Below are 26979 nucleotides of genomic sequence, written 5' to 3' on the forward strand. Positions count from 1 at the left end.
GTTAGAGCCCAGTCTGTTCCCCAGGGACACCATGAGATTAGGTGTGTGTGTGGGCGTGCCCGTGTGTGTGTGTGTGTGTGTGCCTGTGTGTGTGTGTGTGTGTGTGTGTGTACTGTAGCCTATGTGAACATGCTGTGTGGGAGGAGTCTGTACTTGGCTGTTCCCTGACCTTGGACGAGAAAAGCGTCTGGATGTGAGAGAGCGAGAAAGACAGACTTGGAGAGTTTGGTATCAACATTAATGCACAGCACACTATAAGGAAGGGAGCGGTACAGGCTGAGACAATGGAGGCTGCGGTATAGGCTACTGCAGTGCATGTTTGTGGGTTGTTGTTTCTGTGGCTGAAGATAGGTTTTACATTCGAATTCTGAGAGACACCTGGCAACCCATAGCTGAGCTGGAGAGTGATAATGTCTGTACAGGCCAGACAACAACACAGCATACAGTAAGTCCTACATTGTTTGTGTGTGTTCTTCTGTCAATGTGTGTACTTGAATGTGTTATCTAGAAAGTGTAGTGTGGACATAATGGACAGACAATACTGAAAGAATGGAAGCTCTTTGATGTGCAAGGTAATTATGTAGAATGTCCTAGGCACTTAGACTCATCTAAAATGGATAGTATATTATTTATGTATGGTTTTTAGTCTTGTGTGGTTATTTGGTGCTGTTTATTTCCGTTTGGAAGATTAATAGAGTATCTATCAAATTTTCGAATTCAATCTAATAAACTACTATACTATCTCCCCTGCTATGCTGACACTGGAGTGTGTGTGTGTGGGTGATGGAGTATGTGTGTGGGTTTCTCTTGGTGCTTGGTGCGGATGGATGTATGAGGTGCATTGTCTCCCCCAACCACACACATTCCCTCCATCTTTCTCTTTGTATTGTCTGGTGACTGCCTTGGTTATTGTCCCAGTCTTGGGATGTGGGCACATATTCTACCTCCTCCCCCCAAGTCCTTATACACCCTATGTTTTTATTGTGTAAAAAAGTAATATGTTGATCATGTATTCTAATTATGTGAGATAATTATGGCTGATTATACCATACAGAAATACACTGTATAATGCACTTTATGTTCACACACCTAAGAGCACTGAATATAATACAATAGCAGGATATAGTACACTTTTCTGAGGGCTTTAATTGTGTGACAACCAGAGTCTCAGCAGTGGATATACTACATTACCCATAAGCCCAGTTCACACTTTATGTTCACACACCTAAGAGCACTGAATATAATACAATAGCAGGATATAGTACACTTTTCTGAGGGCTTTAATTGTGTGACAACCAGAGTCTCAGCAGTGGATATACTACATTACCCATAAGCCCAGTTCACACTTTATGTTCACACACCTAAGAGCACTGAATATAATACAATAGCAGGATATAGTACACTTTTCTGAGGGCTTTGATTGTGTGACAACCAGAGTCTCAGCAGTGGATATACTACATTACCCATTAGCACAGTTCACAGCATGGAGAGCTGGTTTATCTGGGCTCTAACAGTATAAGAACATCTATGGCCCTACCTCCCAGCAGGGGACCTTAACCTCTGATATGCAGCCAGCTCAGACAGAGAACACCTTAATCCAAACACACATACACACACACACTCTCTCTCTCTCTCTCTCTCTCTCCTCTCTCTCTCCTCTCCTCTCCTCTCCTCTCCTCTCCTTTCCTCTCCTCTCCTCTCCTCCTCTCCTCCTCTCCTCTCCTCTCCTCTCCTCTCCTCTCCTCTCCTCTCCCACTCACTCACTCACTCACTCACTCACTCACTCACTCACTCACTCACTCACTCACTCACTCACTCACTCACTCACTCACTCACTCACTCACTCACTCACTCACTCACTCACACAGTAGGCTGCTTGCAAACTTAGAAATGTTTCATAAGCAATTTATTACACATGTAGCCTGGTCCCATATATGTTTGTGCTTTTGCAAATGCCAACTCGATTGCTGTCATTGGCGCGACAAGGAATTGGAATGATAACTCAACACAGTTCCCATAGATTCTACATGGGAAGTAAGTATGGAATATTCTCTGTCAGGCAGCCAATGAAAGAGCCCGGAACAGGAAGCTGAGATGGAGTTCCCAGAGTTCCCAGGGTGCCCTGCTGCTGCCGGCGTTGCCGTGGGCGACGAGGCGGAGAAGGAGGGCCATGCCCAGGTTCTATTTGATGAGTTTGTCCAGGCGTCTACTTGCAGAACGACACTCCGTGCCTTCAACCTGCTGTGTGAGCACCTTCAGCTCACACACACACACACACAGCCACAGACATACTCCCCGACGCAGCCGCAGAGGCCTTTCTACCACAGCCTCAAAGAACGCCTCAGCTACTGGAAGGCAAACGCACTGTGGGCCAAACTGGACAAACGGGCGGCCCACCACGAATACGGGAAGGGCCGTGTCTGTGCCAACACCACGGTACTTATTAGTAATTTAGAATCTGGTATTTAACATTTTCAAATACACAGGCCGCACAGCACGTGTACGTTTCTAGCTTCTCATCCCAGCTGTCCCCTCTCCCAGTGTGTGATCATCGGGGCGGGGCCGTGTGGTCTGCGTACAGCAGTAGAGCTGGGGTTCCTGGGGGCCAGAGTGGTCCTGCTGGAGAAGAGAGATGCCTTCTCCAGGAACAACGTCCTTCACCTCTGGCCTTTCACCATCCACGACCTCAGGGGCCTCGGGGCCAAGAAGTTCTACGGCAAGTTCTGTGCTGGAGCCATTGACCACATCAGTGAGTATGGAATGATCACTGACACTTGACCCCTGAGTCTCCATGGTTACAGCGATGGGGCTTCAATGTTCATTAGAGAATCCTCTCTCTCATTATACCATGTTTCCCCCCCCCTCTCTCTCTTGCCCCCTGCCCTCTGTAGGTATACGGCAGTTACAGTTGGTGTTATTAAAGGTGGCTCTGTTGCTGGGGGTGGAAGTCCATGTCAACGTAGAGTTCAAGGGACTGGTGGAGCCACCAGTGGACCAGGAGCAACAGAGTAAGTCCTTCTGTGTGTGTGTGTGTGTGTGTGTGTGTGTGTGTGTGTGTGTGTGTGTGTGTGTGTGTGTGTGTGTGTGTGTGTGTGTGTGTGTCTGTGTGTGTGTGTGTGTGTGTGTGTGTGTGTGTGTGTGTGTGTAATGCCTTTATGTGTTTGTGTGTGTGTGCCTCAGAGGTAGGCTGGAGGGTGGAGGTGAAACCCAAGTCTCACCCTATTAACCAACTGCAGTGTGACGTGGTGATCGGAGCTGATGGACGACGGAACACACTGCCAGGTAAATCATCTAGTAGCGCCTATCGAAACACTGAAACAGCAACAGATCTCAGGCAGCATCAGTCAGACCTCCCATCACTGAAAGAACACATTTTTTAGTAAATTGCGTTTCTGGGAAGGGAATTATTCTTGCCCTCTGATCCCAGAATTCCTGTTTGCAATCACATCCTGTCTCCCATGTGTTCAATCAGGGTTCAGGCGTAAGGAGTTCCGTGGCAAGCTGGCCATTGCCATCACAGCTAACTTCATGAACCGTAACACCACAGCTGAGGCCAAGGTGGAGGAGATCAGCGGAGTGGCCTTCATCTTCAACCAGAGGTTCTTTCAGGAGCTACGGGACACCACAGGAGTGGACCTGGAGAATATAGTGTACTACAAGGACGACACACACTACTTTGTGATGACGGCTAAGAAGCAGAGTCTGCTGGAGAAAGGAGTCATTCTGCGGGTAACAGCGCACACAGACGGGCCACCCGAGTGGCGCGACAATCTATGGCACTTCATCACAGTGCTTGAGGCGTCATTACAGACCCGGGTTCGATCCCGGGCTGTGTTGCAGCCAGCCGCGACCGGGAGACCCATGAGGTGGCGCACAATTGGCCCAGTGTCGTCCGGGTTAGGGGAGGGTTTGACCAGCTGCGTTGTCCTTGTCCCGTCGCGCTCTAGCGACTCCTTGTGGCGGGCCGGGCGCATGCACGCTGACTTCAGTCGCCAGTTGTACGGTGTTTCCTCCATCACATTGGTGCAGCTGGCTTCCGAGTTAAGCGAGCAGTGTGTCAAGGAGCAGTGCGGCTTGGCTGGGTCATGTTTCGGAGGATGCATTGGCTCTCGACCTTCGCCTCTCCTGAGTCCATACGAGAGTTGCAGCGATAGGACAAGACTGTAACTACCAATTGGATATCATGAAATTGGGGAGAAAAAGGGCAATTCTTTAAAATTTTATGTTAAACATGAAACAATGCATACACACATATACATACTTTATGACACACTGATACAGCTGCATTGACTGTATTGTTATTTTACTCATGTTGATCTCACTGCTCTCTACTGCCCTGATATACTGTAAAACTGTGTTATTGTTCAAACATTGATTGTGTTTTATTGTACTGATGTTTACTGTGTCATACCTATCAGGACTATGCAGACACAGAAACACTTCTCTCACGGGGAAACGTGGACCAGAATGCGCTGCTGGCCTACGCCCGCGAGGCGGCGGACTTCTCCACCAATCACCAGCTGCCGTCCCTGGACTTTGCCATGAACCACTACGGGCAGCCTGATGTTGCCTTGTTTGACTTCACCTGTATGTACGCGTCGGAGAACGCTGCACTGGTCAGACAGAGACATGGACACCATCTACTGGTCACGCTGGTGGGAGACAGCCTTCTGGAGGTGAGGAGAGGGAGAGGAAGAGAGGAGCAGAGTTGAGGGAGAGTAGAAGAGTGTTAATGTCAGCAATACTCTGAAAGTAATTCTGTTGTAAGTAGCATATGGTTGTAATGTGTGCGTGTGTGTGTGTGTGTCTGCTTTTGTGTGTGTTAGCCGTTCTGGCCCATGGGGACAGGTATAGCACGGGGGTTCCTGGCAGCATTGGATTCTGCCTGGATGGTACGGAGCTGGGCTCAAGGCCTCGCCCCCCTGGACATACTTGCTGAAAGGTGAGAGGGCAGGTCTGCGGTTAGGAGAACACACACACCAGCAATCAGGGAATGGGCACACTGTCAAGTTACACATTGTAAAACCTATAGACAAACACACTGCCAAAGCCACACAAATGCACCTAGACTAGGAAACCAAATGATCGTTCACCTGATTCCCTAACGAAATAATCCTCTCTCTCTCACTCCTCTCATTCTCTCTCTCTACTCGCTTTCTTTTTTCAGAGAGAGTCTGTATCGTCTCCTTCCTCAGGCCTCTCCAGAAAATGTCAACAAGAACTTTGGTCAATACACTGTAGACCCAGCTACCCGCTACCCTAACATCAACCACCAACTCATCACCCCCGCACAGGTAAGCACAGGCGCGCACACACACACACACACACACACACACACACACACACACACACACACACACACACACACACACACACACACAGGACTGATGATGATGAGAATGACAATCTCTGTAGGTGGGGCATCTAATATACACAGAAGAGAGTGGAGGTTCGGGTGCGGACCAGGAACCACGACCCCGATCCCCCTTGCCGAAGCTACTACGACAGGGTGAGTCTGACCCTCTGAGTACTGAACGGCTACACGAACATAACTCTAACCAATCGTCATCTTCACTCATATATGTTTTCTTCCTCTCTGGTTCCCCAGAGTCCTTCTCTCGCTCCAGTAAGCTTTTGTCATGGTGCCAGCAGCAGACACAGGGTTACCGTGGCGTTGCGGTTAGCGACCTCACTACTTCCTGGAAGAATGGCCTAGCTTTGTGTGCCCTCATCCACCACTACCGACCTGACCTCATGTGAGTCACCTCTGACCTCTAGCCTCACGCTCTTCACAAATCACCTTACCTTATACACCTCATACAGCTCATCCCAAAGGTGGCATTCAGGCGCAATGTAGTTTGTCTCACTTCCTTTTCACGCAAGCTCAGGTGCATGTGCGTGTGTGTTTGTGTGAGAGTGGTGAGGCTGATGAGTCAGAAGACCATGGTCCTGATTAGTGCCCTTTTAATTGCCTGATTGGATCAGTGCCTCTCTTTGTCCACTTGCTCTGGTGTGTGTATGTGTGTGTGTTTGTGTGTGTGTGTGTGTTTGAGTGCGCGTGCGCGTGCTTAAGTCTGTAAAGTGTGTCTATTTGCACGTGTGTGTGTGTGACTCTCTTACTTTGACCCTCTCATCCCATCTCCCTGCAGCGACTTTGACTCTCTAAAGGAGGATGAGGGGGAGGAGAATATGAGGTTGGGGTTGGAGGTGGCAGAGAAGGAGTTTGGCATCTCTCCTGTGATGACTGTCGAGGAGATGTCGTCTGTCAGTGAAACGGACACTCTCTGTATGGTCATGTACCTCAGCCAGTTTCACCAGCTCTTCAAGGACGCACTGCCCCCAAGCGGTGAGTTTCTCAACCACAGTAGTCAGTGGTAAGAACGGTTAATGCTCAATTCTCCTCATCACCCTCTATTCTTATCCTACCCTCTCTTTCCAGAATGCTGAATAGTCTTCCTCGTCTCCGGCCCTCTCATAACCACTTACCTATAATGCCTTACTAAGCAAAAGCAAAGTGGTGAAAATGTTTCTATTCCTATTACCTGTCAGTGGTTATGAAGGAAAGGAGATGAGGAATGGCGTGACCGTTCTTCTCCTCTTTTCTTTAGAATCCCAGACCGAGAGCCTAGATGGGAGGGCTGCTGTGATTGGTCCTGCCTCTCTCCTCAGCCGCCTGGGCCACAGCCCATCCCGCAAGCGCAACCCCAAGGTACACACCCCTATTTGCTTATGTAGGGACTCTGTTTGTCTGTGTGTAGGTGTATAGGTGCATGTGTGTTTACATATATTTGTCTATGTCCCTCCCATCAGGAGCAGAAGGAGAAGGATGCGGTGGGGAAGAGGAGGAAGACCAGTCGGCCATGTCTGGAGGATGTGAGACAAGATCTCAGATTAGTGGACAGTTATGAGGTGAGGGGTGTAACCTGTATCCCTGGTTAAGGTAAGATAAATTGTAACTGCCGGTAGTTCTGTGACTAAAGTAATGAGATGACATGCAATAATGTCAAGTATTTTAATTGTGAGAACAGCTATACAAAACCTTTGGCCTTAAAGTGACACGGGTCAAACTCTCCACCATTCTGCCTTGCACAGGAAGAGGCTGCCTTGTGCTCTGTGGGTGGAGCAAGCCAGAGCAGAGTGCGCTCGATGGCCAATCAGCTGCTGGCCAAGTTTGAGGAGAATGCCCCTTGCCCCTCCTCCACGCCAGCTGCAGCTCTCCGCAGACAGGTAAGAGGGGATGGAATTCAGAGCTCCTAGCTGCTAAGAGTTTTCAGGTGTTACTAAGATAGTTTTCCCTCGCTCAAAGCCTCAACAGTTTTCAAAAATGTTTTTATTGAAAATCTGTGCTTTTAATCTGAATAAAGGAACTTCTACAGCACGGTCTGTCATCCATAGCTGTGGGTAGTTTAGATCCTTCAGGTGCGAGCCGACTGACTGACTTCCTCTTGAGGTTTCAAGAGGATAAGCCAGATTAGCTGCACTGATGGGCATTTTGGGTCAGGGCCAATGGGACTCACTGAGCCTTGGAGCAGTAAGTAAGGGTTGCAGGGAACAGCTGTGGTTGCAGCAATATGGCTTAAGATTAACTGGTGGTTAGGGTTAGAAGTGGTAGCTCTTAGCCTAGGCCCTAGAGTCTTAAGCCCTCACTCCATCTACTAACTGACCACCAGGGGGACTCCATGCCCATGCTTCCACCTCCTCCAGCATCCCCTGACCCCCAGGAACCAGCCTTTGTGGCCTCCGCTGCCACCTGGAAACAGGTAAAAATAGTAAGTCCCCCACCTGCTCCACCTGTGGTTCTTAGAGGACTGTAGAGTTAATATAGCTAATATCTCTCTGTGTCACCACATGGGGGTTGGATGCTTGTGTGTTGTGTAGTTCAGTCGCGTGGCCTTTTTTCCTAGCTTTTTCTTAGCTTTAGTTCCCATCGATATCACAGTGTTTCGCTATTTCGCTACCTCAAACCACCCACTCACATGATGCCGTCTAAACCCATCTCACCCCAGAAGAAGCGCACGCAGCAGCAGGAGCAGATGAGTTTCAAGTACAAGGAAAAGGTCAAATGTCACACTCTGCCCAGCAGGGGAGAGCAGGTACGCCACCTCCAATCTGGGTAATGTAGTTGTGTGTAGACTAGATGGCATGTAGACTAATAATGATGTCCCATGCCCCACATAATTGTTCATAGATTTCTCAAGTTCCCATTGCCCATCTGCAGACTAATGTGTGTCACTGGTGTGATGACTTTTTAGGTCTCTCCTCGGCTACCTCAGTGGTTCCCTGATATATATTCAGGACAGAAAAGACCAATTGTCTTTTCAAGAATTGTCTTTCGACAGGTGGCGTCAAATCCTACGCAACTCGCAGTCCGTCAACCGACAGACGAATGTTGCGCCATCTGGCGCATGGCAATGAATTGTTCTCTCAGTGTAGTGGATCTTGACAGATACATGGTGAACGTTGGCAGTAAGAGTTGCCCACGGTCAAAGCTTTAACCAAACCCCTAGTGTGTACCTACCCCATTCATAGACAATTCATAACTACCTTTAGCGTCAATTGGCAATAGTATAGTCCCGAGGCGTGCTCTGAACATTAACACGCATCGCTTGCGGTATGGTTTTGGACACGTATGGAACCCGTCTTTCATGGAAGCAATAAATCATTTTCAAAAGCCAGCCAGCCATTTCCATGTTGCAAGCGTTTCTGGAAAACAGAGTGGACTACCTGTGCTAAATTAGCTTTTTGTGTCTCTGAACACCTGTGTGTAAACTGAAGACAGACGCCACAAACGTGTTGTCACTGAAAAATGCAGTCGGCTGCAACTGTATTTTCAATTTGTGAAATTATTTTGATGTGATATGAGGGGTATTTGTGTTTCTGGAAGCATACTGCAATTGGGAATTGATTCACATTTTGATGGAGTATTTGGCTTATTTTGGCTTCCAGACCCAATTCACCTTTAAACAGAACATGTAAGATCCTTGAGTAACGTTGGGCTCCATCAGTCCATTATTGGGCTAGTGTGGACCATGAGTGGGCTACAACTTGAGTTCAATCTATGGGCCTCAGGGCAGTGTCAGAGTGCTAAATGATACTGTTATTCATATAAACAACTGTTGTTTCTGAGAAAGAGGAGTACACTGGAATGAACTGGATTCAGAGTACATCTTGTTTGGTCTTTTAAGAAAGTATATTTGTATAACTTACCGCAGGGCATGTGGCATGTGACAATGCTGCAACTGAAATTTTCCCTTTTAAGATTAAAAAAAATCAGAGGCCTGTGAATGGTTTTTGTTCATGTTGGCACGGCCTTCTTTCCTCAGACTCATCTCTGATTTGCCTACAAATTAAGTTTGATTGGTGTGAGATAAGGGCCTAGTGATGATAACATTTATATTCATGATTTTGGACAATGATTACACTCCAACAGAAAGAGGGTTAAATTAGAATAACGACTAGATTCCAATAGGGGTTTGATGTTTCTAGCTTTGTGTTCCATTTCCACATCCAAGACACAACAACACGTTTATGGCTCCGATTGTGTCATCCCTAGTGAGTGTGTCTGTGTGTGTTTACTGTTTGTTCTGTCCTTCGTCCTCATCTCTTGTCTCTCTTTTCTCCTGTTGTCTTTTAGAAATACGTTCAGATGTACACAGGGGGAGTAAGCTCATTGGCTGAACAGATATCCAATCAGCTTCAAAGTCAGGAGTCACCGTCACCCCAGCACACTCCTGATAGGAAGGAATCAGTAAGAATTGATTTGAATGAATCGACTCACTCACACTAATACTGTCAATAGGCCGAAACTCATTCAGCATTGGATTATACCCTATCTCGGCTGGTTCTGAAGTAGGCCCTTTCCATGTTAAAGTACCCATGAGCACCAAGGTGAGGTTTATAGGAGCATGTCAAATTGGATGTCAAATGAAAGCTAGGAGTCTATTTATTTATTTTATACTGGCATATATACATTTTTCAACCATTTTCATCCCGAAATGAGGAATAAACAAAGGCTATGATGTCTGGACAAACAGATAGAAATGGGGTCTGAGAAAACATCTACCAGAAAAAGTCTTAAAAGGTATTATAAATGTATCAAAACACGATAAGGTTGAAGTAAAGACCCCTGACATCTAATATCAACACTTATATTTCGTTTTGGAGACATTTTTGTAAGTTTAAGAAACATTGCCTTGTACTGTGAAATTCTGCACCAAAAATCCACATATCTTTAAGATATCTTTGAATTTCTCTACCTCATGAGAAGGGAGAACAATGAAAGTTCACAGAAGTAACAAGTAAAGGTATACCAATCATTTAGTTATCGTGTTTTTATCTGTAGTGTAACATACTTACTTTAAACATACTTTAAAGTACTACTTAAATCGTTTTTTGGGGTATCTGTACGTTACTTTACTATTTGAAAACTTTTACTTTTACTTCTACATTCCTAAAGAAAATGTACTCGTTGCATTTTGAATGCTTAGCAGGACAGAAAAATGGTCCAATTTGTACACTTTTAAGAAAACATCTCTTGTCATCCCTAGGGCCTCTGATCTGGTGGACTCACTAAACACAAATGCGTTGTTTGTAAATGATGAGTGTTGGGGTGTGCCCTTAGCTATCAGTAAATAGAAAAACAAGAAAATAGTGTGATCTGGTTTGCTTAATATAAGGAATTAAAAATGATTTATTTAAGTATATTTTAGCAATTACATTTACTTTTGATACTTAAGTATATTTAAAACCAAATACTTTTAGACTTTCACTCAAGTAGAATTTAACTGGGTGACTTTCACTTTTACTTGAGTCATTTTCTATTAAGGTATCTTTACTTTAACTCAAGTATGACAACTGGGTACTTTTTCCACCACTGGTTTTTACTGATATCAATTCGGTATCAGTAAATATATCAGTAACAGATTTTCTGCAATTGAGTTTGCTACAATGGAAACCATAGTAGTCTCAAACCACAGACAAATTGACATTTTCTGTAGCCTGAAAAGTCGGGACACCTGAAATGGGGCTGAAACTGTCCCGGGAAAAACTCTAGGGTGTATTGACCATGAACTTCAGATAGGCCGACCCGTAGCCAGTGTGTAGTGGTAAAAAAAATAAGTGAGTAAAGTCTGAATGCCGGTCCGTCGTGGTGAAAAAAGAAACGCTCCCTGTACTTTCAAAGCATTTTTCTGAAAATTGTGGGTCAACGGCGTTCTCTTGCGTTTACCCTCCACTTGGCCTACCCTCTCAGCCAAGGCAATTTTAAACACATGAACATACGCAGAACAGGTAGCATACATTCAATATCATGCATGAATTGAATTAAAACATGTTTCACACCCTAGCTGTCATAATTCATGAGGTAATGCTTCGAGTCTTCACAGATCGGGTGACATACCACCTTTCTTTCCTTACATTAACGGCAGTGTTATTTGTCCTTATTAAGCTTTTCAAATGTTAATTAGAACAGTGACCTTCAACCCTGTACAAATCATGGCTCTTCGAGATCTCGAAAAATACATGTGGAACCATCCCTACGTAACATTTCATTATGTTTCGCCTTGAAAACAGTCCTCATGGACACACAAATCCAAAATAATGTAGTCCTATGCCATTGTAGTCCTATGCCATTGCAAAATCGAATGCTTCTAACGGAAAGAATCAACTATAGGCCTCCTGTCAGTAATGTATAGGCCTAATTGTTGGATTCATTGAATTCGCATTGGTGTCTAGCTGTAGGCTAGTTGTCTAGTGATATTGTCAACCATCATCAGCTGATACAGGAAAGAAAATGATTATTGATAGAAAATAATCAAGTTCAATAAATGGTGTACTACTGGCCACGGACGGCAGGGAGAACCAACAGGCGCACCTGAAAATCAAAGCAATGAGTCCTCTAAACAGCTGACGGACAATATCAAACAATTATAAATCAACGGAGAATTCTAATGCATTGGAATAAAGGCATTTAAAAAAAATAAAGGACGCATGGCGAAAATGAGGAATTACAAAGGAAAATCTATGCGTAAAGGAGCTCAGCTGAGACTGAACTTCAGCCCTACTGAGTGGACAGCGCAGCCACAGTGAAATACATGGTTTAAACTACGGCAGAAACCTGTATGTCATGGGAAGCTTTTAATTCCATGTTTACCACTGTAAGACATATTTACCACTACATTTTAAACCAATAGGAAAATAGTTAATTTACTTTTACTTAGAGACCCCCTCTGTTACCGGGTGAAAATCATTTTCAATAACCAAAATAAATACAAATCTAAGTCAATGTATCATGTCATAGCTGACACCTGATGGTTGAACCTTAATTGAACAGGCATTGAATCTTTTGGAAAAAGGTGGACACAAAAACCTGAGGGATGATTTACCATAGATCTGTTAACAAACTTGTTTGGCTAACTCTGAAGTGAGGTGATCCTTGTATCACAGCTTATTCTCCCCCCTCTCTCAGGCTGGCGTTCACTCTGTGTTGGCGGGGCCAGGGCCAGGAGGGGCCAGTGACGTGTGTTTCTTCTGCAGTAGGCGTGTGTACGTGATGGAGAGACTCAGTGCTGAGGGACTGTTCTTCCACCGGAGCTGCTTCCAGTGTGACCACTGCAGCTCCACCCTTCGCCTGGCCTCTTACGCCTACGACCGACCTAACGGTGAGGGGAGGGGTGGTCACTGAGCTCCATAGGGTTAGAGAGTAATGTTAAAAGTGGGTAACTCCGGGGCCTCCGGGGCCTCCCGTCGCACCATGGACCACCCAGAGACTCTGGGTTCGAGCCCAGGCTCTGTCACAGCCGGCCGCGACCGGGAGGTCCATGGGGCGATGCACAATTGGCCTAGCGTCGTCCGGGTTAGGGAGGGTTTGGCTTGTAGGGATATCCTTGTCTCATCGCGCACTAGCGACTCATGTGGTGGGCCGGGCGCAGTGCACGCTGACCAGGTCGCTAGGTGCACGGTGTTTCCTCCGACACATTGGTGCGGCTGGCTTCCGGGTTGGATGCGCGCTGTGTTAAGAAGCAGTGCGGCTTGGTTGGGTTGTGTTTCGGAGGACGCATGGCTCTCGACCTTCGTCTCTCCCGAGCCCATATGGGGGTTGTAGCGATGAGACAAGATAGTAACTACTAACAATTGGATACCACAAAATTGGGGAGAAAAAGGGGGAAGAAATTCAAAATCAAAGTGAGTAACTCCAATGAATGACAAGGGCTGCCCTACCACACACACACTGAAAATACCACAACCAGCCCAGCATGGTCTTGGCACTGAAACACTGCCTCAAATTGTTTTATATGCTTTACCACACCTTGTTGTTTTATCTTGAATGCAGCTCTGACCTGCAGTCTATGAGGGTCAGTGACACTCAATCACACTGATTGATTTTACACTGATTTTACACTGATTGCTCCAATCTGCCCTCAGGGTTGATGTTACACTGCATGATCACTTTGTAAGGCTCCCATCAGCAGACCAGAGACCAACTAAGTTAACACATGAAGAACACAAACTCAGTGTGTTGCTTACTGCACAGTTGGGGCCTGGGGCTCCCTGGACTGACTGTGTGGCTGTGTATCTTTGATTGTGTGTGTGTGTGTGGGGGGGGTGCTCAGTAGGGGATTCAAATGACTGTAGAATAAACAAGGTGCAAGTAAAAAAATGTGGTAGTGCATCAGCAGTTTTTCTCTTGTTATGTCAGTCACTTACAGTCACTCAATTAGCCATGTCAGCTAACCATTTTTAGATTGGTAAGTCAGCTAGCTATCTGAATTTCTAGGCCGAATACCGACCGTGCATGCAGGACACGTCCACAGGGGCTCCCCTGACCTCCACGGGGGCCCCCATTGATTTTGTTAGTCACTCTCACTCAGATATCATTAACATGGCAAAAGTCATGGCAAGATGTGTAGAACTGCAGGAAGTAAACTTTAAAACTGCAAAAATGTCTCTCCACCCCATGGCAAAATGGTTAGAATTGCAAGACATTTCCTGTAAATTTGCAACATTTTCTCTCTGCCCCATCGCGAAATGTGTATAACTGCAGGAAATTAAATGTTAAACGTAAATGTTTTTCTTTGCCTTGAATAGGAGGGCCACCAAAATGTTTTGGGGGGTGAACCCCCTACCCCCCAACCAAATCTCACTTAGGGCCCACAAAAGGCTTCTGGTGGTGCGTGTGTGCATGCCTGCTTGCGTGTGTGTGACTGTGTGTGTGTGTGTGTTGTACCTCTTAGAGATGTGATACAAAAGATGTCAGTGTTGTCATGTCAGGAGCTAATCTCGAAGTTGAATTCAAAACCGTTCAACCAATCGGGGATGAGGTGTCACATGATAACCGTTTGAGTGTGAGGGGAGAGTGTGTAGGGTCGACTATATATGAAGTGGTCTGTCAGTGTAAGGACCAGATCGAGTGTGCCTTCCTGTCAATTCTGTCGACCGCCGCTGTTTTCTATGGAGGAGTCACACTGTAAGACACAACTCTATTTCATTCCTTTCCGGGAAGCTGAGAGACGTTTCCTCAAGGTCCAGGGACACTGTTTTCTTTGTGTGGAAATGTAAAAAGATTTAGCTGAGGACGAGACTTGTAAGATTTATTACACTGCTTTCCCTGTAGTACTACTGTCGTTAGAAAACACTTCGGGTTTTTGTTTAAAGTTCTCCTGTAAGATGCATGGGAGCTGCATATCTCTCTGTAGTGCGGTTCTCAAGCTGCAGTTCTCAGTGTAGTGAGGTTCTAAAACTGCTGTGTGTAGGGCGGTTCTCTGTATAGTGTTCTAACACATTGGTTCTGTGTGTAGGGAAGTTCTACTGTAAGCCGCACTATGACCTCCGTCTGGTTGGGCCGGTCCAGAGGAAGAGACCAGCTCCTCCTACCTCCGACCAGCATCCAACCCCCTACGAACGGACCCCCTCTCAGCAGACCCTCCTGGTAAGGACTTCTGCCTTTCTCCTCGTACTCTGGCTAAATGGAAGCTCTTGGCTGACCTGGGTTTTAACTCCTGATATGTGTATAGTCATAGCAATTACGGTTTCATTTGATGACGAGCTCTCTCTCTCTCTCTCTCTCTCTGTATATTATATTGTTTTGAGGAGAATACGTCATGTATGTATGAGCTTTTCTGTAGATCGATACACTGATCCTTGGAATTTTGGGGGGTAAAATACTGTTTTTTCTTTGACCCCTCCTTTGCTCCTTCCTCCCAGGAGTCCCCAGCTGCTCTGTCCACTAACCCTCACTCCTCAGTAACTGTGGTGACAGCAGATCGCAGGTCCTCAGGTAAGCCAAGCGGTTCATGTATCTGTGTCATGTGTGTGTTTTCAGTCGTAATGCTTGTGATGTGTGTTTGTGCACAGAATGTGTTTCTTAGTGACGCCGCTGAGTGTGTAAAGAATGTCCAGAGTGCGCAAAGAATGTGACATTGACTTTGGCTAAGTGTATGTCTGTGTGTGTGTGTTTCTCAGTGGCGTCTCTGATTGGGAGTGGGTCCGGCTTGGTAAAGCTTCTATGTGTATGTGTGTGTGTGTATGTGTGCGTGTGTGCACTCAGTGGCATCTCTGATTGAGAGGGAGTGTGGCTTGGCTAAGCGCATGCGCGGCACGCCAGAACGTATAGAGCTGGAGAACTACTGTGGGAGCCTGGGGAGCCTGGAGACTGAGCAGCTAACAGATGAGCCGGAGGAGGTGCCAGAGGAGACGCTGGCCAATTACAACCTCAGTCTGCTGGTGACAGAGGTGAAGAAGGCCAATCACAAGCGCATCTCGTTGCGGGACAACGAGGGCTCCAGGTCAGCATTACAAAAACAAACATTTATCTGTCCTCTTTCTCTCCCCCTTTTTCTCTCTCGCTATCTATCTTCCATGTCCTCTCCCTCTGTCTCTTCCCCTCTTTCTCCCCCTCTTTCTCTCTCCCCCTTTTCTCTTGTACACATACGAACACACACGAACACACACAGTAATTGCCTTCCTCTCTCCTCATAGTTCAGAATCAGAGACGGAGGAGGAGGGGGAGAGGCAGCGAGCTCTAACCAATGACCTGGCTAGAGACTCATGGAGGAAGGCCATGGAACTACACGCACGCCTCCGAGGAGAGAGAGGAGATGATGAAGAAGAGACAGAAGAAGGAGAGGAGGAAGGAGAGGTTGATGAAGATGATGATGATGATGAGGAGGAGTTATCTAGTGATGGTAATTGGCCATTTTTCTCTGTTTTCCTGTGTGTGTCTCTCTAAGTGCTGTTAGTTAGGAAGATTTGTTTTTAGACTAGTTTCCTTTCCTCACCTTTCCCCTCCTTTCCTCTCTTTTGTTCTCTGTTCTGTTCTCTCAACCCTCTGTGTGTGCCCTCCCTCCCTGCTCGCCTCTCTATTTGGTGTGTTTCCCCCTGCTGGTAGAAGGGGAGTACTGTCCGTGGGTCTGTGGCTCCTCCCTCTAGAAGAGGTGCAGGAGACAGGTGGCACCGCCACAGGAGGGAAAGCTAACAAAACATGTTTATCATTTTTATTATGGGAATTGATTTGTTTACTAACCATTTTTCATGTTTTGCTGTGTCCTTGAGCATAATGACACACTATTAGGCCAAAGTTACAGTAACTTCCCCACCTATTGCACCCCATGGACTTAGACAAGTGATTCTTGCACCACTGTCCAATGGCTTTGGTGGCTGTGGTTGCCCAAACCTTATTACTAATATCCTTGGCCTCATCAAGTCTAAAGTGTTGCTAAACAGCGACAAAAACTCTCGCTCATTACCAACTGTGGCTCACAAGCAATATGTTCTGTACGACACAGGAGGTTGCTATCTGGTTTTCTCTGTAGGGATTTTGACTTTCTCTTTACTTCCCCTCTCTCTCTCTCTCCCTCCCTCTCCCTTACTCCGCCTGCAACTCTCTCTCCTCATCTCTCTCTTCCCCCCCCTCTCTCTCTCTCTCTCTCTCTCTCTCTCTCTCAGGGGAAGGAGCATCTCCACTCACCGCTGAGGAGGTAGCCTCGTTGGACGAGTGGCAGCAGAGCACACACTCTCCAGACACATACACACCTGACACACACAGGCATGGCACAAACACGCCTGACACGCACTCTCCAGACACACACACGCCTGACATACAACTGCCTGACTCGACAACACCCGACACACACGGTCCACACAGCCCCACCAGTGTACCCAATATCACCTTCTCCACTCCGGCCACTGCCTCAACACCCTTCACACCCACACCTTTAACGTCGCATGCACCCACACCCACGTCCTCAGTGTCAATTCCAGACTCCTCTGTCTTTACCTACTCCTCCCCCAACTCCTCCACAACCTCTGGCTGCTCCCCGGGTCCAGACGAGGGAGAGGAGGATGGGGAGAAGAAAGAGATGAAGGAGAGAAAAGAGCGAGAGGAGAGGGAGAGAGGGGGGAAGGAGAGGGAGAGGGTACGTGACTCCAGCAGTAGTTCGGGGATCGGTGTGGGCGGGAGCTCCACCACCTCTACCTCGGACCCTCTCACCCCTCCCGGCATCCCTCCCCCTGCCCAGCTCAAGGCATGCTGGGATAGCCTGCCCCACCCTTCTGTGGAGGCAGAGTCACTGCAAAGCCCCGTCTCTCGCCCTGCCCCTCGATTTGCCCCCGCACCTATCATGGCGTCGGCTGTTGTGCGGGGGGTCGGGGGCAAGAAGCTGAAACCGTGGGACGTGGATGGGGGAAGGGGATTTGTTGCGGGGGGGTCTGTTGGGGCAGGGTCTCTTGGGGAGAAGCTGTGTAAGGGTGTAGTAATAGACCCCTTAGAGGACATCAACCCCCCCTTGTCCCCCCTGAAGCCCCTTAAGGCAGTGCCCAGAGACGAGAGAGAGATCGGGAGGAAGAGGGAGATGGAGAGGAGGAGGGAGATAGAGAGAGCAGCCATGGGAGTGGGCTGGGAGGACACGAAAATCCCCCTAGGAAGGGAGCCTCTCCCAAGGAAGAGCAGAGGTGGTCTAGACCCCCGCAGACTCACAGAGAGCTTGCCCCCCCTCCTCCTCACACAACTCCAGGGGGGCTCCCTCTTCCCTTCACGTAAGTGCTGCAGGGACAACCAGCCCTCCAGCCAGAGTGTGTCTGAAGCGGGCATAGGAGAGGGTGGACCCCTGGGCCTGTGGAGAGCTGTCATCTCTGGCTATAAGAGGGACAGGAAGAAGAAGGGCAGGACTTCCCTTTCCAAAATGGCAACAGCCCCAGCCCCCAAAGAGCAGGGCAGGAGGAAACCTTCTGCGGAGAGAAGAGGTAATACACACACACACTCTGGTGATCTGGTATAGTGATTTCCTATGGTGAACCTCTGTGTTTGTGCAGGTGTGAAGTTCAGGGAGCGCCAGAGCTGGTCGGAGCCGGAGGAGTCAGACATCACCTGCTCTGTTGTGATGGAGAGGTGCTCCATGAACCCCAAGGCCAACGTAAGGACATCACTACTAACACTACCACTGATCTTAGAGCAGCAGGCTTGACATTCCACTACAGCTCTGACTGTGAGAGTCAGCGATGTCACTACAGACCTCTGTTCAGCTCTACAGCTCTGTGTATGCCAGCAGTCTTTACAGTGATTGTTTGGAGGAAATGCATTCGCACCATAGGAGGCTGATGTCATATGTGTTAGGGGATATCTGGTCTTTGTTGGTTACCATATCTCCTCTCTTCAGAGGCTCAGGTAAATGTTTTAACGGATCAATGTTTTTAGCTTCGTCTGGAGCTGTTTGACCTAGCGTCAGACCTTCAGAAGGACACCATTGAGGAGGAGGAGGAAGAGGAGAATGAGGAAGGGGAGGTATACTACTTTGTGGCAGTAGGATGAAGGCTGCTATGTACTAGTCCGGTTAGAGAGCGTTACAGCAGAGTTACTGAGAGAAGTTACGTTTCTCCCGTTGTGTAGATGGTTACATTTCTCCCGTTGTGTAGATGGTTACGTTTCTCCCGTTGTGTAGATGGTTACGTTTCTCCCGTTGTGTAGATGGTTACATTTCTCCCGTTGTGTAGATGGTTACGTTTCTCCTGTTGTGTAGATGGTTACGTTTCTCCCGTTGTGTAGATGGTTACGTTTCTCCCGTTGTGTAGATGGTTACGTTTCTCCCGTTGTGTAGATGGTTACGTTTCTCCCGTTGTGTAGATGGTTACGTTTCTCCCGTTGTGTAGATGGTTACGTTTCTCCCGTTGTGTAGATGGTTACGTTTCTCCCGTTGTGTAGATGGTTACGTTTCTCCCACTGTGTAGATGGTTACGTTTCTCCCGTTGTGTAGATGGTTACGTTTCTCCCGTTGTGTAGATGGTTACGTTTCTCCCGTTGTGTAGATAGTTACGTTTCTCCCGTTGTGTAGATGGTTACGTTTCTCCCGTTGTGTAGATGGTTACGTTTCTCCCGTTGTGTAGATGGTTACGTTTCTCCCGTTGTGTAGATGGTTACGTTTCTCCCGTTGTGTAGATGGTTACGTTTCTCCCGTTGTGTAGATGGTTACGTTTCTCCCGTTGTGTAGATGGTTACATTTCTCCCACTGTGTAGATGGTTACATTTCTCCCGTTGTGTAGATGGTTACATTTCTCCCGTTGTGTAGATGGTTACATTTCTCCCGTTGTGTAGATGGTTACGTTTCTCCCGTTGTGTAGATGGTTACGTTTCTCCCACTGTGTAGATAGTTACATTTCTCCCGTTGTGTAGATAGTTACATTTCTCCCGTTGTGTAGATAGTTACATTTCTCCCGTTGTGTAGATAGTTACGTTTCTCCCGTTGTGTAGATAGTTACATTTCTCCCGTTGTGTAGATAGTTACATTTCTCCCGTTGTGTAGATAGTTACATTTCTCCCGTTGTGTAGATAGTTACGTTTCTCCCGTTGTGTAGATAGTTACGGTTCTCCCGTTGTGTAGATAGTTACATTTCTCCCGTTGTGTACACGGGTCGTTTATAGCTGTAATAAATAGTTTGTAAGTTCCGATTTAGAGTACGTTTTCTCTGAACTAGACATACTATATATTGTGTGCCCGATTTTGATTGTTTTTTGGTCTTCGTCTTTCCAAGTCTGCATATGTGCCTCATGCCCTGGCCTTTAAGAGGGCGTATGCCATTAAGGTAGTGTGAACATTCTTATTGGTTGCATCAAGCCTTTCTGTTCTCTGTGCTGCGTCCTTATCGTCCCTAACCCTCAGTAGTGTGTGTGTATACTCAGTAATGTGTAGTGTGTATGTATTTGTTGCTGTGGTCAAACCTTAATGCTGTGTGTGTGTCTGTGTGCAGCCTGCTGATTCTCTCTCTCTCTCTCTCCCCCCCCACCTACAGAGGCACGTGGGGAAGGAGAGGGAGCGGGACAGCTCCCCCCGTATGGATACACAGCGGAAGTCATCGTGCCCTACGGAAGTTGTCGGGGTACTGGTGCACATGATGGACCTGAAGGACCCGTCCAGCCTGGATGTGTCAGAGGCCATGTTCCACAGAGACCGGGACCCAGAGGAGGAGCAGCTAGATGCCAGGTTAACACGCAGAGTACAGAGGGCGGCGCGCAAACAGGCCAAACAAGAGCAACTCAAGAGACTGCACAGGGCCCAGGTAAGATGCAGGTTTATAATGTATGTGTGAGTGTGTGTATAATTTGTGTGGGTGCGTATGATTTGTTTAAAGCCTCGTTGGTATTGTAGATGGCACTAACATGCATCTTTTGTCTTGATCTTGTCCACATTCTGATTGTGCCCACATTTTCAGAAATATGTCTCGTCATGGTATTAAAATATCTTCTATCCGTCCACTGTGTCTGCGTTCACAGGTCCCTCCCTGTATGCAAATCATTTGACAGCTATTCTTTATTTATTTTAAGACACATATTGATTGTAAGCTATAAAAACAAAGAGTCACACACTTTATGTATGAACTCCCAGTAATAATTGGTTTACCTAATAAATAACTGGGAGATTATACATTGAGCTTGAGACTCTCTTTGTTTTTATAGGTTACAGTTTATTCACTGTTAGTCAGCACCTCCACACTAAATCATTTCCTCTGGGTCTGCGCCAGCTCATGCATTTTACAAGACACATATTGATGCCATAAGTCAATGGGTGCCACCTGTCAGTGATTTTATAATGCGGGATAATAGTTATTTAAATGGATTTACTGTTCGGATTTGTCTGCACTTGTAAGATTTCCAGACACCTTTGCTGCATTTACATAGGCAGACCCATTCTGATCTTTTGCTCAATTATTGGCTAAAGAGTTGATCTAATTGGTCAAAATACAAATTAAAGGAAAAATATCAGAATTGGGCTGCCTGTGTAAACACAGCCGATGCGTGCCTGTCTGAATCAGGTATAAACAGAGCTTGAGTGTATAAAATGTGCCTTGTCAGATGATCCAAAGGCAGTTGGAGCAGGTGGAGGAGAAGCAGAGGCAGCTGGAGGAGAGGGGTGTGGCTGTGGAGAAGGCCTTGAGAGGGGAAGCAGGTAAACACACACACTTTTTACACGCTTGTTTGACATCATGGTTTGTTTGACCTATACTACTCTTAGTTAGTTTGACTAAGCAAATGATCAGTGTACGTGTGGTCATGTGGTCAACTCCTTTGTATGTTCTCATTATAGACTACTGGGGAGAGTCGAATGACAGTGAAGAGCTGGACTTACACCTGGGAGGTATGTACCATACACACTATGCTGTATTCCCCTCTAACTATTCATTACCCTCCAATCTAACCCCTGGTTCCTTACACTCTCTCTCTCTCTCTCTCTCTCTCTCTCTCTCTCTCTCTCTCCCCCCTACCCCTCCCTCCCTCTTTCCATTTTCCTCTCTCTCCTTTAGTCATGGGCAGGCAGGATGACCCAGCTCTGATGCAGCAGTGGTTCAAGCTGGTCCAGCAGAAGAACTGTCTGATGCGCTATGAGTCAGAACTCATGATATTGTGAGTATCTATCTGACCTTTGACCCCCTATGTCAAATCAAATCAAACTTTATTTGTCACATGTGCCCCGACTACAACGAGTGTAGACCTTACGGTGTGCTTACTTACAAGCCCTTAACCAACAGTGCAGTTCAAGAAAGAGTTAAGAAAATATTTACCAAATAAACTAAATTATAAAGTAACACAATAAAATAACAATAACGACGCTATATACAGGGAGACCGGTACCGGGTCTATGTGCGGGGGTACAGGCTAGTTGAGGTCATTTGTACATGTAGGGGTGAAGTGACTATGCATAAATAAAAACAGTGAGTAGCAGCAGTGTACAAAACAAATGGGGGGGCGGGTGTAGTAAATAGTCCGGTGGCCCCTTTATTAAAGGTTCAGGAGTCTTATGGCTTGGGGGTAGAAGCTGTTAAGGAGCCTTTTGATCCTAGACTTGGCGCTCTGGTACCGCTTGCCATGCTGTAGCAGAGAAAACAGTCAATGACTTCGGTGACTGGAATCTCTGATAATTTTTGGGTCTTTCCTCTGACACCGCCTAGCACATATAGGTCCTGGATGGCTGGAAGCTTGGTCCCAGCGACATACTGGGCCGTACGAACTACCCTCTGTAGCTCCTTACAATCAGATGCCGAGCAGTTGCCATACTAGGAGGTGATGCAACTGGTCAGGATGCTCTCCATGGTGCAGCTGTTGAACTTTTTGAGGATCTGGGGACCCATGCCAAATCTTTTCAGTCTCCTGAGGGGGAAAAATGTTGTTGTGCCATCTTCACGACTGTCTTGGTGTGTTTGAACCGTGATAGTTCGTTGGTGATGTGGACACCAAGGAACTTGAAACTCTCAACCCGCTCGATGTTAATCGGGGCCTGTTCAGCCCACCTTTTCCTGTAGTCCACGATCAGCTCCTTTTGTCTTACTCACATTGAGGGAGAGGTTGTTGTCCTCGCACCACACTGCCAGGACTCTGACCTCCTCTCTATAGGCTGTCTCATCGTTGTCGGTGATCAGGCCTACCACTGGTGTGTCGTCAGCAAACTTAATGATTAATGGCTTCTGGTTGGAATATGTACGTGTGGTCACTGTGGGGATGACGTCGTCGATGCACTTATTGATGAAGCCGATGACTGAGGTCGTATACTCCTCATTACCATTGGAACATATTCCAGTCTGTGCTAGCAAAACAGTCCTGTAGCTTAGCATCCACGTCATCTGACCACTTCCGTATTGAGCGAATCACTGGTACTTCCTGCTTTAGTTTTTGCTTGTAAGCAGGAATCAGAGAGCCTAGGGGGATAGAATTATGGTCAGATTTGCCAAATGGAGGGCGGGGAGAGCTTTGTATGCATTTCTGTGTGTGGAGTGAAGGTGGTCTAGTTTTTTGTTTTTTCACCCTCTGGTTGCACATGTGACATGCTGGTAGAAATGAGGTAAAACGGGTTTAAGTTTGCCTGCATTAAAGTCCCTGGCCACTTCTGGATGAGCATTTTCTTGTATGCTTATGGCCTTATAGAGTTGGTTGAGTGCGGTCTTAGTGCCAGCATCGGTTTGTGGTGGTAAATAGATGGCTACGAATAATATAGATGAGAACTCACTTGGTAGATAGTGTGAGCTTACCATAAGGTACTCTACCTCAGGTGAGCAATACCTCGAGAATTCTTTAATATTAGACATCTCGCACCAGCTGTTATTGACAAATAGATACACACCCCCACCCCTCATCTTCCCCAGTCACCACTGGATTCTGTGCTTTGTGCTGCCCAAATGTATGAGCACTTATGTCGGAATGGCAGTATGTACAGTCATGGCCAAAAGTATTGAGAATGACACAAATATTAATTTTCACAAAGTTTGCTGCTTCAGTGTCTTTAGATATTTTTGTCAGATGTTACTATGGAATACTGAAGTATAATTACAAGCATTCCATAAGTGTCAAAGGCTTTTATTGACAATTACATGAAGTTGATGCAAAGAGTCAATATTTGCAGTGTTGACCCTTCTTTTTCAAGACCTCTGCAATCTGCGCTACCATGCTGTCAATTAACTTCTGGGTCACTGATGGCAGCCCATTCTTGCATAATCAAGGCTTGGAGTTTGTCAGAATTTGTGGGTTTTTGTTTGTCCACCCGCCTCTTGAGGATTGACCACAAGTTCATAATGGGATTAAGGTCTGGGGAGTTTCCTGGCCATGAACCCAAAATATCGATGTTTTGTTCCCCGAGCCACTTAGTTATCACTTTTGCCTTATGGCAAGGTGCTCCATCATGCTGGAAAAGGCATTGTTTGTCACCAAACTGTTCCTGGATGTTTGGGAGAAGTTGCTCTCGGAGAATGTGTTGGTAACATTCTTTATTCATGGCTGTGTATTTAGGCAAAATTGTGAGTGAGCCCACTCCCTTGGCTGAGAAGCAACCCCACACATGAATGGTCTCAGGATGCTTTACTGTTGGCATGACACAGGACTGATGGTAGCGCTCACCTTGTCTTCTCCGGAGAAGCTTTTTTCCGGATGCCCCAAACAATCGGAAAGGGGATTCATCAGAGAAAATGACTTTACCCCAGTCCTCAGCAGTCCAATCCCTGTACCTTTTGCAGAATATCAGTCTGTCCCTGATGTTTTTCCTGGAGAGAAGTGGCTTCTTTTCTGCCCTTGTTTGACACCAGGACATCCTCCAAAAGTCTTCACCTCACTGTGCGTGCAGATGCACTCACACCTGCCTGCTGCCATTCCTGAGCAAGCTCTGTACTGGTGGTGCCCCGATCCCGCAGCTGAATGAACTTTAGGAGACGGTCCTGGCGCTTGCTGGACTTTCTTGGGCGCCCTGAAGCCTTCTTCGCAACAATTGAACCACTCTCCTAGAAGTTATTGATGAACCGATAAATGGTTGATTTAGGTGCAATCTTACTGGCAGCAATACCCTTGCCTGTGAAGCCCTTTTTGTGCAAAGCATTGATGACAGAACGTGTTTCCTTGCAGGTAACCATGGTTGACAGAGAAAGAACAATGATTCCAAGCACCACCCTCCTTTTGAAGCTTCCAGTCTGTTATTCGAACTCAATCAGCATGACAGAGTGATCTCCAGCCTTGTCCTCGGCAACACTGACACCTGTGTTAACGAGAGAATCACTGACATGATGTCAGCTGGTCCTTTTGTGGCAGGGCTGAAATGCAGTGAAAATGTTTTTGGGGGATTCAGTTCATTTGCATGGCAAAGAGAGACTTTGCAATTAATTGCAATTCATCTGATCACTCTTCATAACATTCTGGAGTATATGCAAATTGCCATCATACAAACTGAGGCAGAAGACTTTGTGAAAATGAATATATGTGTCATTCTCAAAACTTTTCGCCACAACTGTAGAATGGCTCGGTGCAGTATGCAATTATCTGATTCAATCAGTGTGACATGGTCTCCATGACAACTGTCTCTCCCTCAGTGCTCGGGAGCTGGAGTTGGAGGACAGACAGAGCCGTCTTCAACAAGAGCTCAGAGAGCGGATGGCCGTGGATGGTAAGTACACTCATACACACACACGCCATACTGTACCATGTACCATAATGCTCTTAATATATTCTCTGTTTTCATTCTTCTCTCACTCTCTCTCTCCCTCTCTTTAAGACCACCTGAAGGGTGAGGCAGAGCTGGCTGAGGAGAAGCTAATCCTGGGGGAGATGTTGGAGGTGGTGGAGCAGAGAGATGCTCTGGTGTCTCTGCTGGAGGAGCAGCGGCTGCAGGAGAGCCAGGAGGACAGAGACCTGGAGACCATCATGCTGTCCCGGGGACTGGGCCTGCACAACTGGGCCTGAGCTCTATTCCGGGGACTGGGCCTGCACAACTGGGCCTGAGCTCTATTCCTGGGACTGGGCCTGCACAACGGGGCCTAAGCAAAAGACACGTCACTTTCCCTCTAAATCTGCGATCAGGGTCATGGTTGTGAGGTCACTTCGCCTCTGATACAACGTTATGACCAGGATCAAGGCGGGACTGTCTGGATGATCCATTTTTAGGATTGGATATGTTTCCCCATCCTGCTACACCTATCCTGTTGCTACACCCATCCTGCTACACCCCTGACTCACTGACTGATGGGCCTTTGAGATGGCTCGATATTCTATGCTCACTATACTCACCCAGTCTGTTGTTATGGCAATATATGGCATGTCTGAATTATTTGTATTGTTATTCATTAACAATTTAGAGAAATGTATATTATGTAAAAAGAAACAATACTAATTTTTTTAAACTCTTTTTAAAAAATTCTACTAATTATGTTTTACTTCATACATTGGATAATAAAGACATTCTGACATCATATTGTCATGTTTGAACATTTTAAGATAAGGGGGACTCTTGTAGGGGAGTGGAAGGGAGGGAGACCTGGGGGTGGGGATTCCAGTGAGCTTGGGAGGGACATTTTTTTTAATGCAGTCTGCCTCCTCACAGGTGTGGATATTGTGTGCAGTCAGAAATAGCTGTTGAGATTACTCTCAACTCTCAGTTCACTACTTTCTAATCCTGCCACTTGTATAAAGGGGTGACAATATAGCATCTGAAGGAGTTTGTGGCTCTGGGGTTAAATATTTGCCATGAAGCCATGAGGTTGTGGGTTTAAGTCTCATTACCTGTGCTTTCCTTTCTGCTAATGTCAAATATATGGAAATAACTATTCCAGGGTTGAGTCTGGGGTCAAATCCCTGCCTTGTAGAAAAAGAGTTGTAGGTTCAAAATACCTGTTTTGTGTGGCTTTCTTCAATTCTCAATGTAAAAGAGTCTGTGGCTCTGGCCCCAGAAGCACAGGGTTGTAGGCATGAATCCAGGTGCTTGTTCTGGAGCATGGTTGGATATTGAGGACTTCACTGGTCAGTGAGTCAAGGCTACCTGAGGGAGTGGCTGCCGCACAATGATGGCTGATTGGATGGGATTAATAAGCGGAGGCGGAGGGATACATTTCTTTGGTTCGGAAATATGGAGAGCAGCGGTTATGGAGAAAAACGTCTGGAAAAAGTGGCCTCTTTTTTTAATCGAGATCAACGCTTATCGCGGTAGTTCAGCGCTAAAGCCCAATTGTAATTTAAAGGCAATGTTTCCG

General features: G+C 46.7%; 1 protein-coding gene across 4 annotated transcripts; it reads left to right on the top strand.

Moving 5' to 3' along the window:
* On the top strand, window positions 1–26202 carry LOC112215051 (protein-methionine sulfoxide oxidase mical3b-like). Of its 4 annotated transcripts, XM_042298134.1 has the most exons (31): window positions 12–445; window positions 2060–2436; window positions 2542–2749; window positions 2892–3008; window positions 3181–3282; window positions 3473–3729; window positions 4419–4676; window positions 4827–4942; window positions 5168–5294; window positions 5416–5509; window positions 5609–5756; window positions 6150–6346; window positions 6609–6709; window positions 6811–6909; window positions 7093–7227; window positions 7671–7760; window positions 8007–8093; window positions 9635–9748; window positions 12467–12659; window positions 14796–14926; window positions 15202–15274; window positions 15545–15782; window positions 15976–16181; window positions 16942–18237; window positions 18307–18407; window positions 20278–20544; window positions 21338–21431; window positions 21570–21620; window positions 21787–21886; window positions 25327–25400; window positions 25509–26202. In XM_042298134.1, the coding sequence occupies exons 2-31, from the start codon at window positions 2095–2097 to the stop codon at window positions 25694–25696; spliced, it is 5604 nt and encodes a 1867-aa protein (XP_042154068.1). In that variant the 5' UTR covers window positions 12–445; window positions 2060–2094; the 3' UTR covers window positions 25697–26202. The 4 variants fall into 4 exon arrangements, with proteins under 4 accessions (XP_042154071.1, XP_042154070.1, XP_042154068.1 ...); XM_042298135.1 differs by lacking the exons at window positions 7671–7760; window positions 8007–8093 and having other exon boundaries at window positions 14–445; XM_042298136.1 differs by lacking the exons at window positions 20278–20544; window positions 21338–21431; window positions 21570–21620; ... (1 more) ...; window positions 25327–25400; window positions 25509–26202 and adding an exon at window positions 18689–20061 and having other exon boundaries at window positions 2–445.
* Window positions 26203–26979: the final 777 nt, after the last annotated feature.

Source organism: Oncorhynchus tshawytscha, linkage group LG15, assembly GCF_018296145.1.
Source record: "Oncorhynchus tshawytscha isolate Ot180627B linkage group LG15, Otsh_v2.0, whole genome shotgun sequence".
NCBI classification, from domain to species: Eukaryota; Metazoa; Chordata; class Actinopteri; order Salmoniformes; family Salmonidae; genus Oncorhynchus; species Oncorhynchus tshawytscha.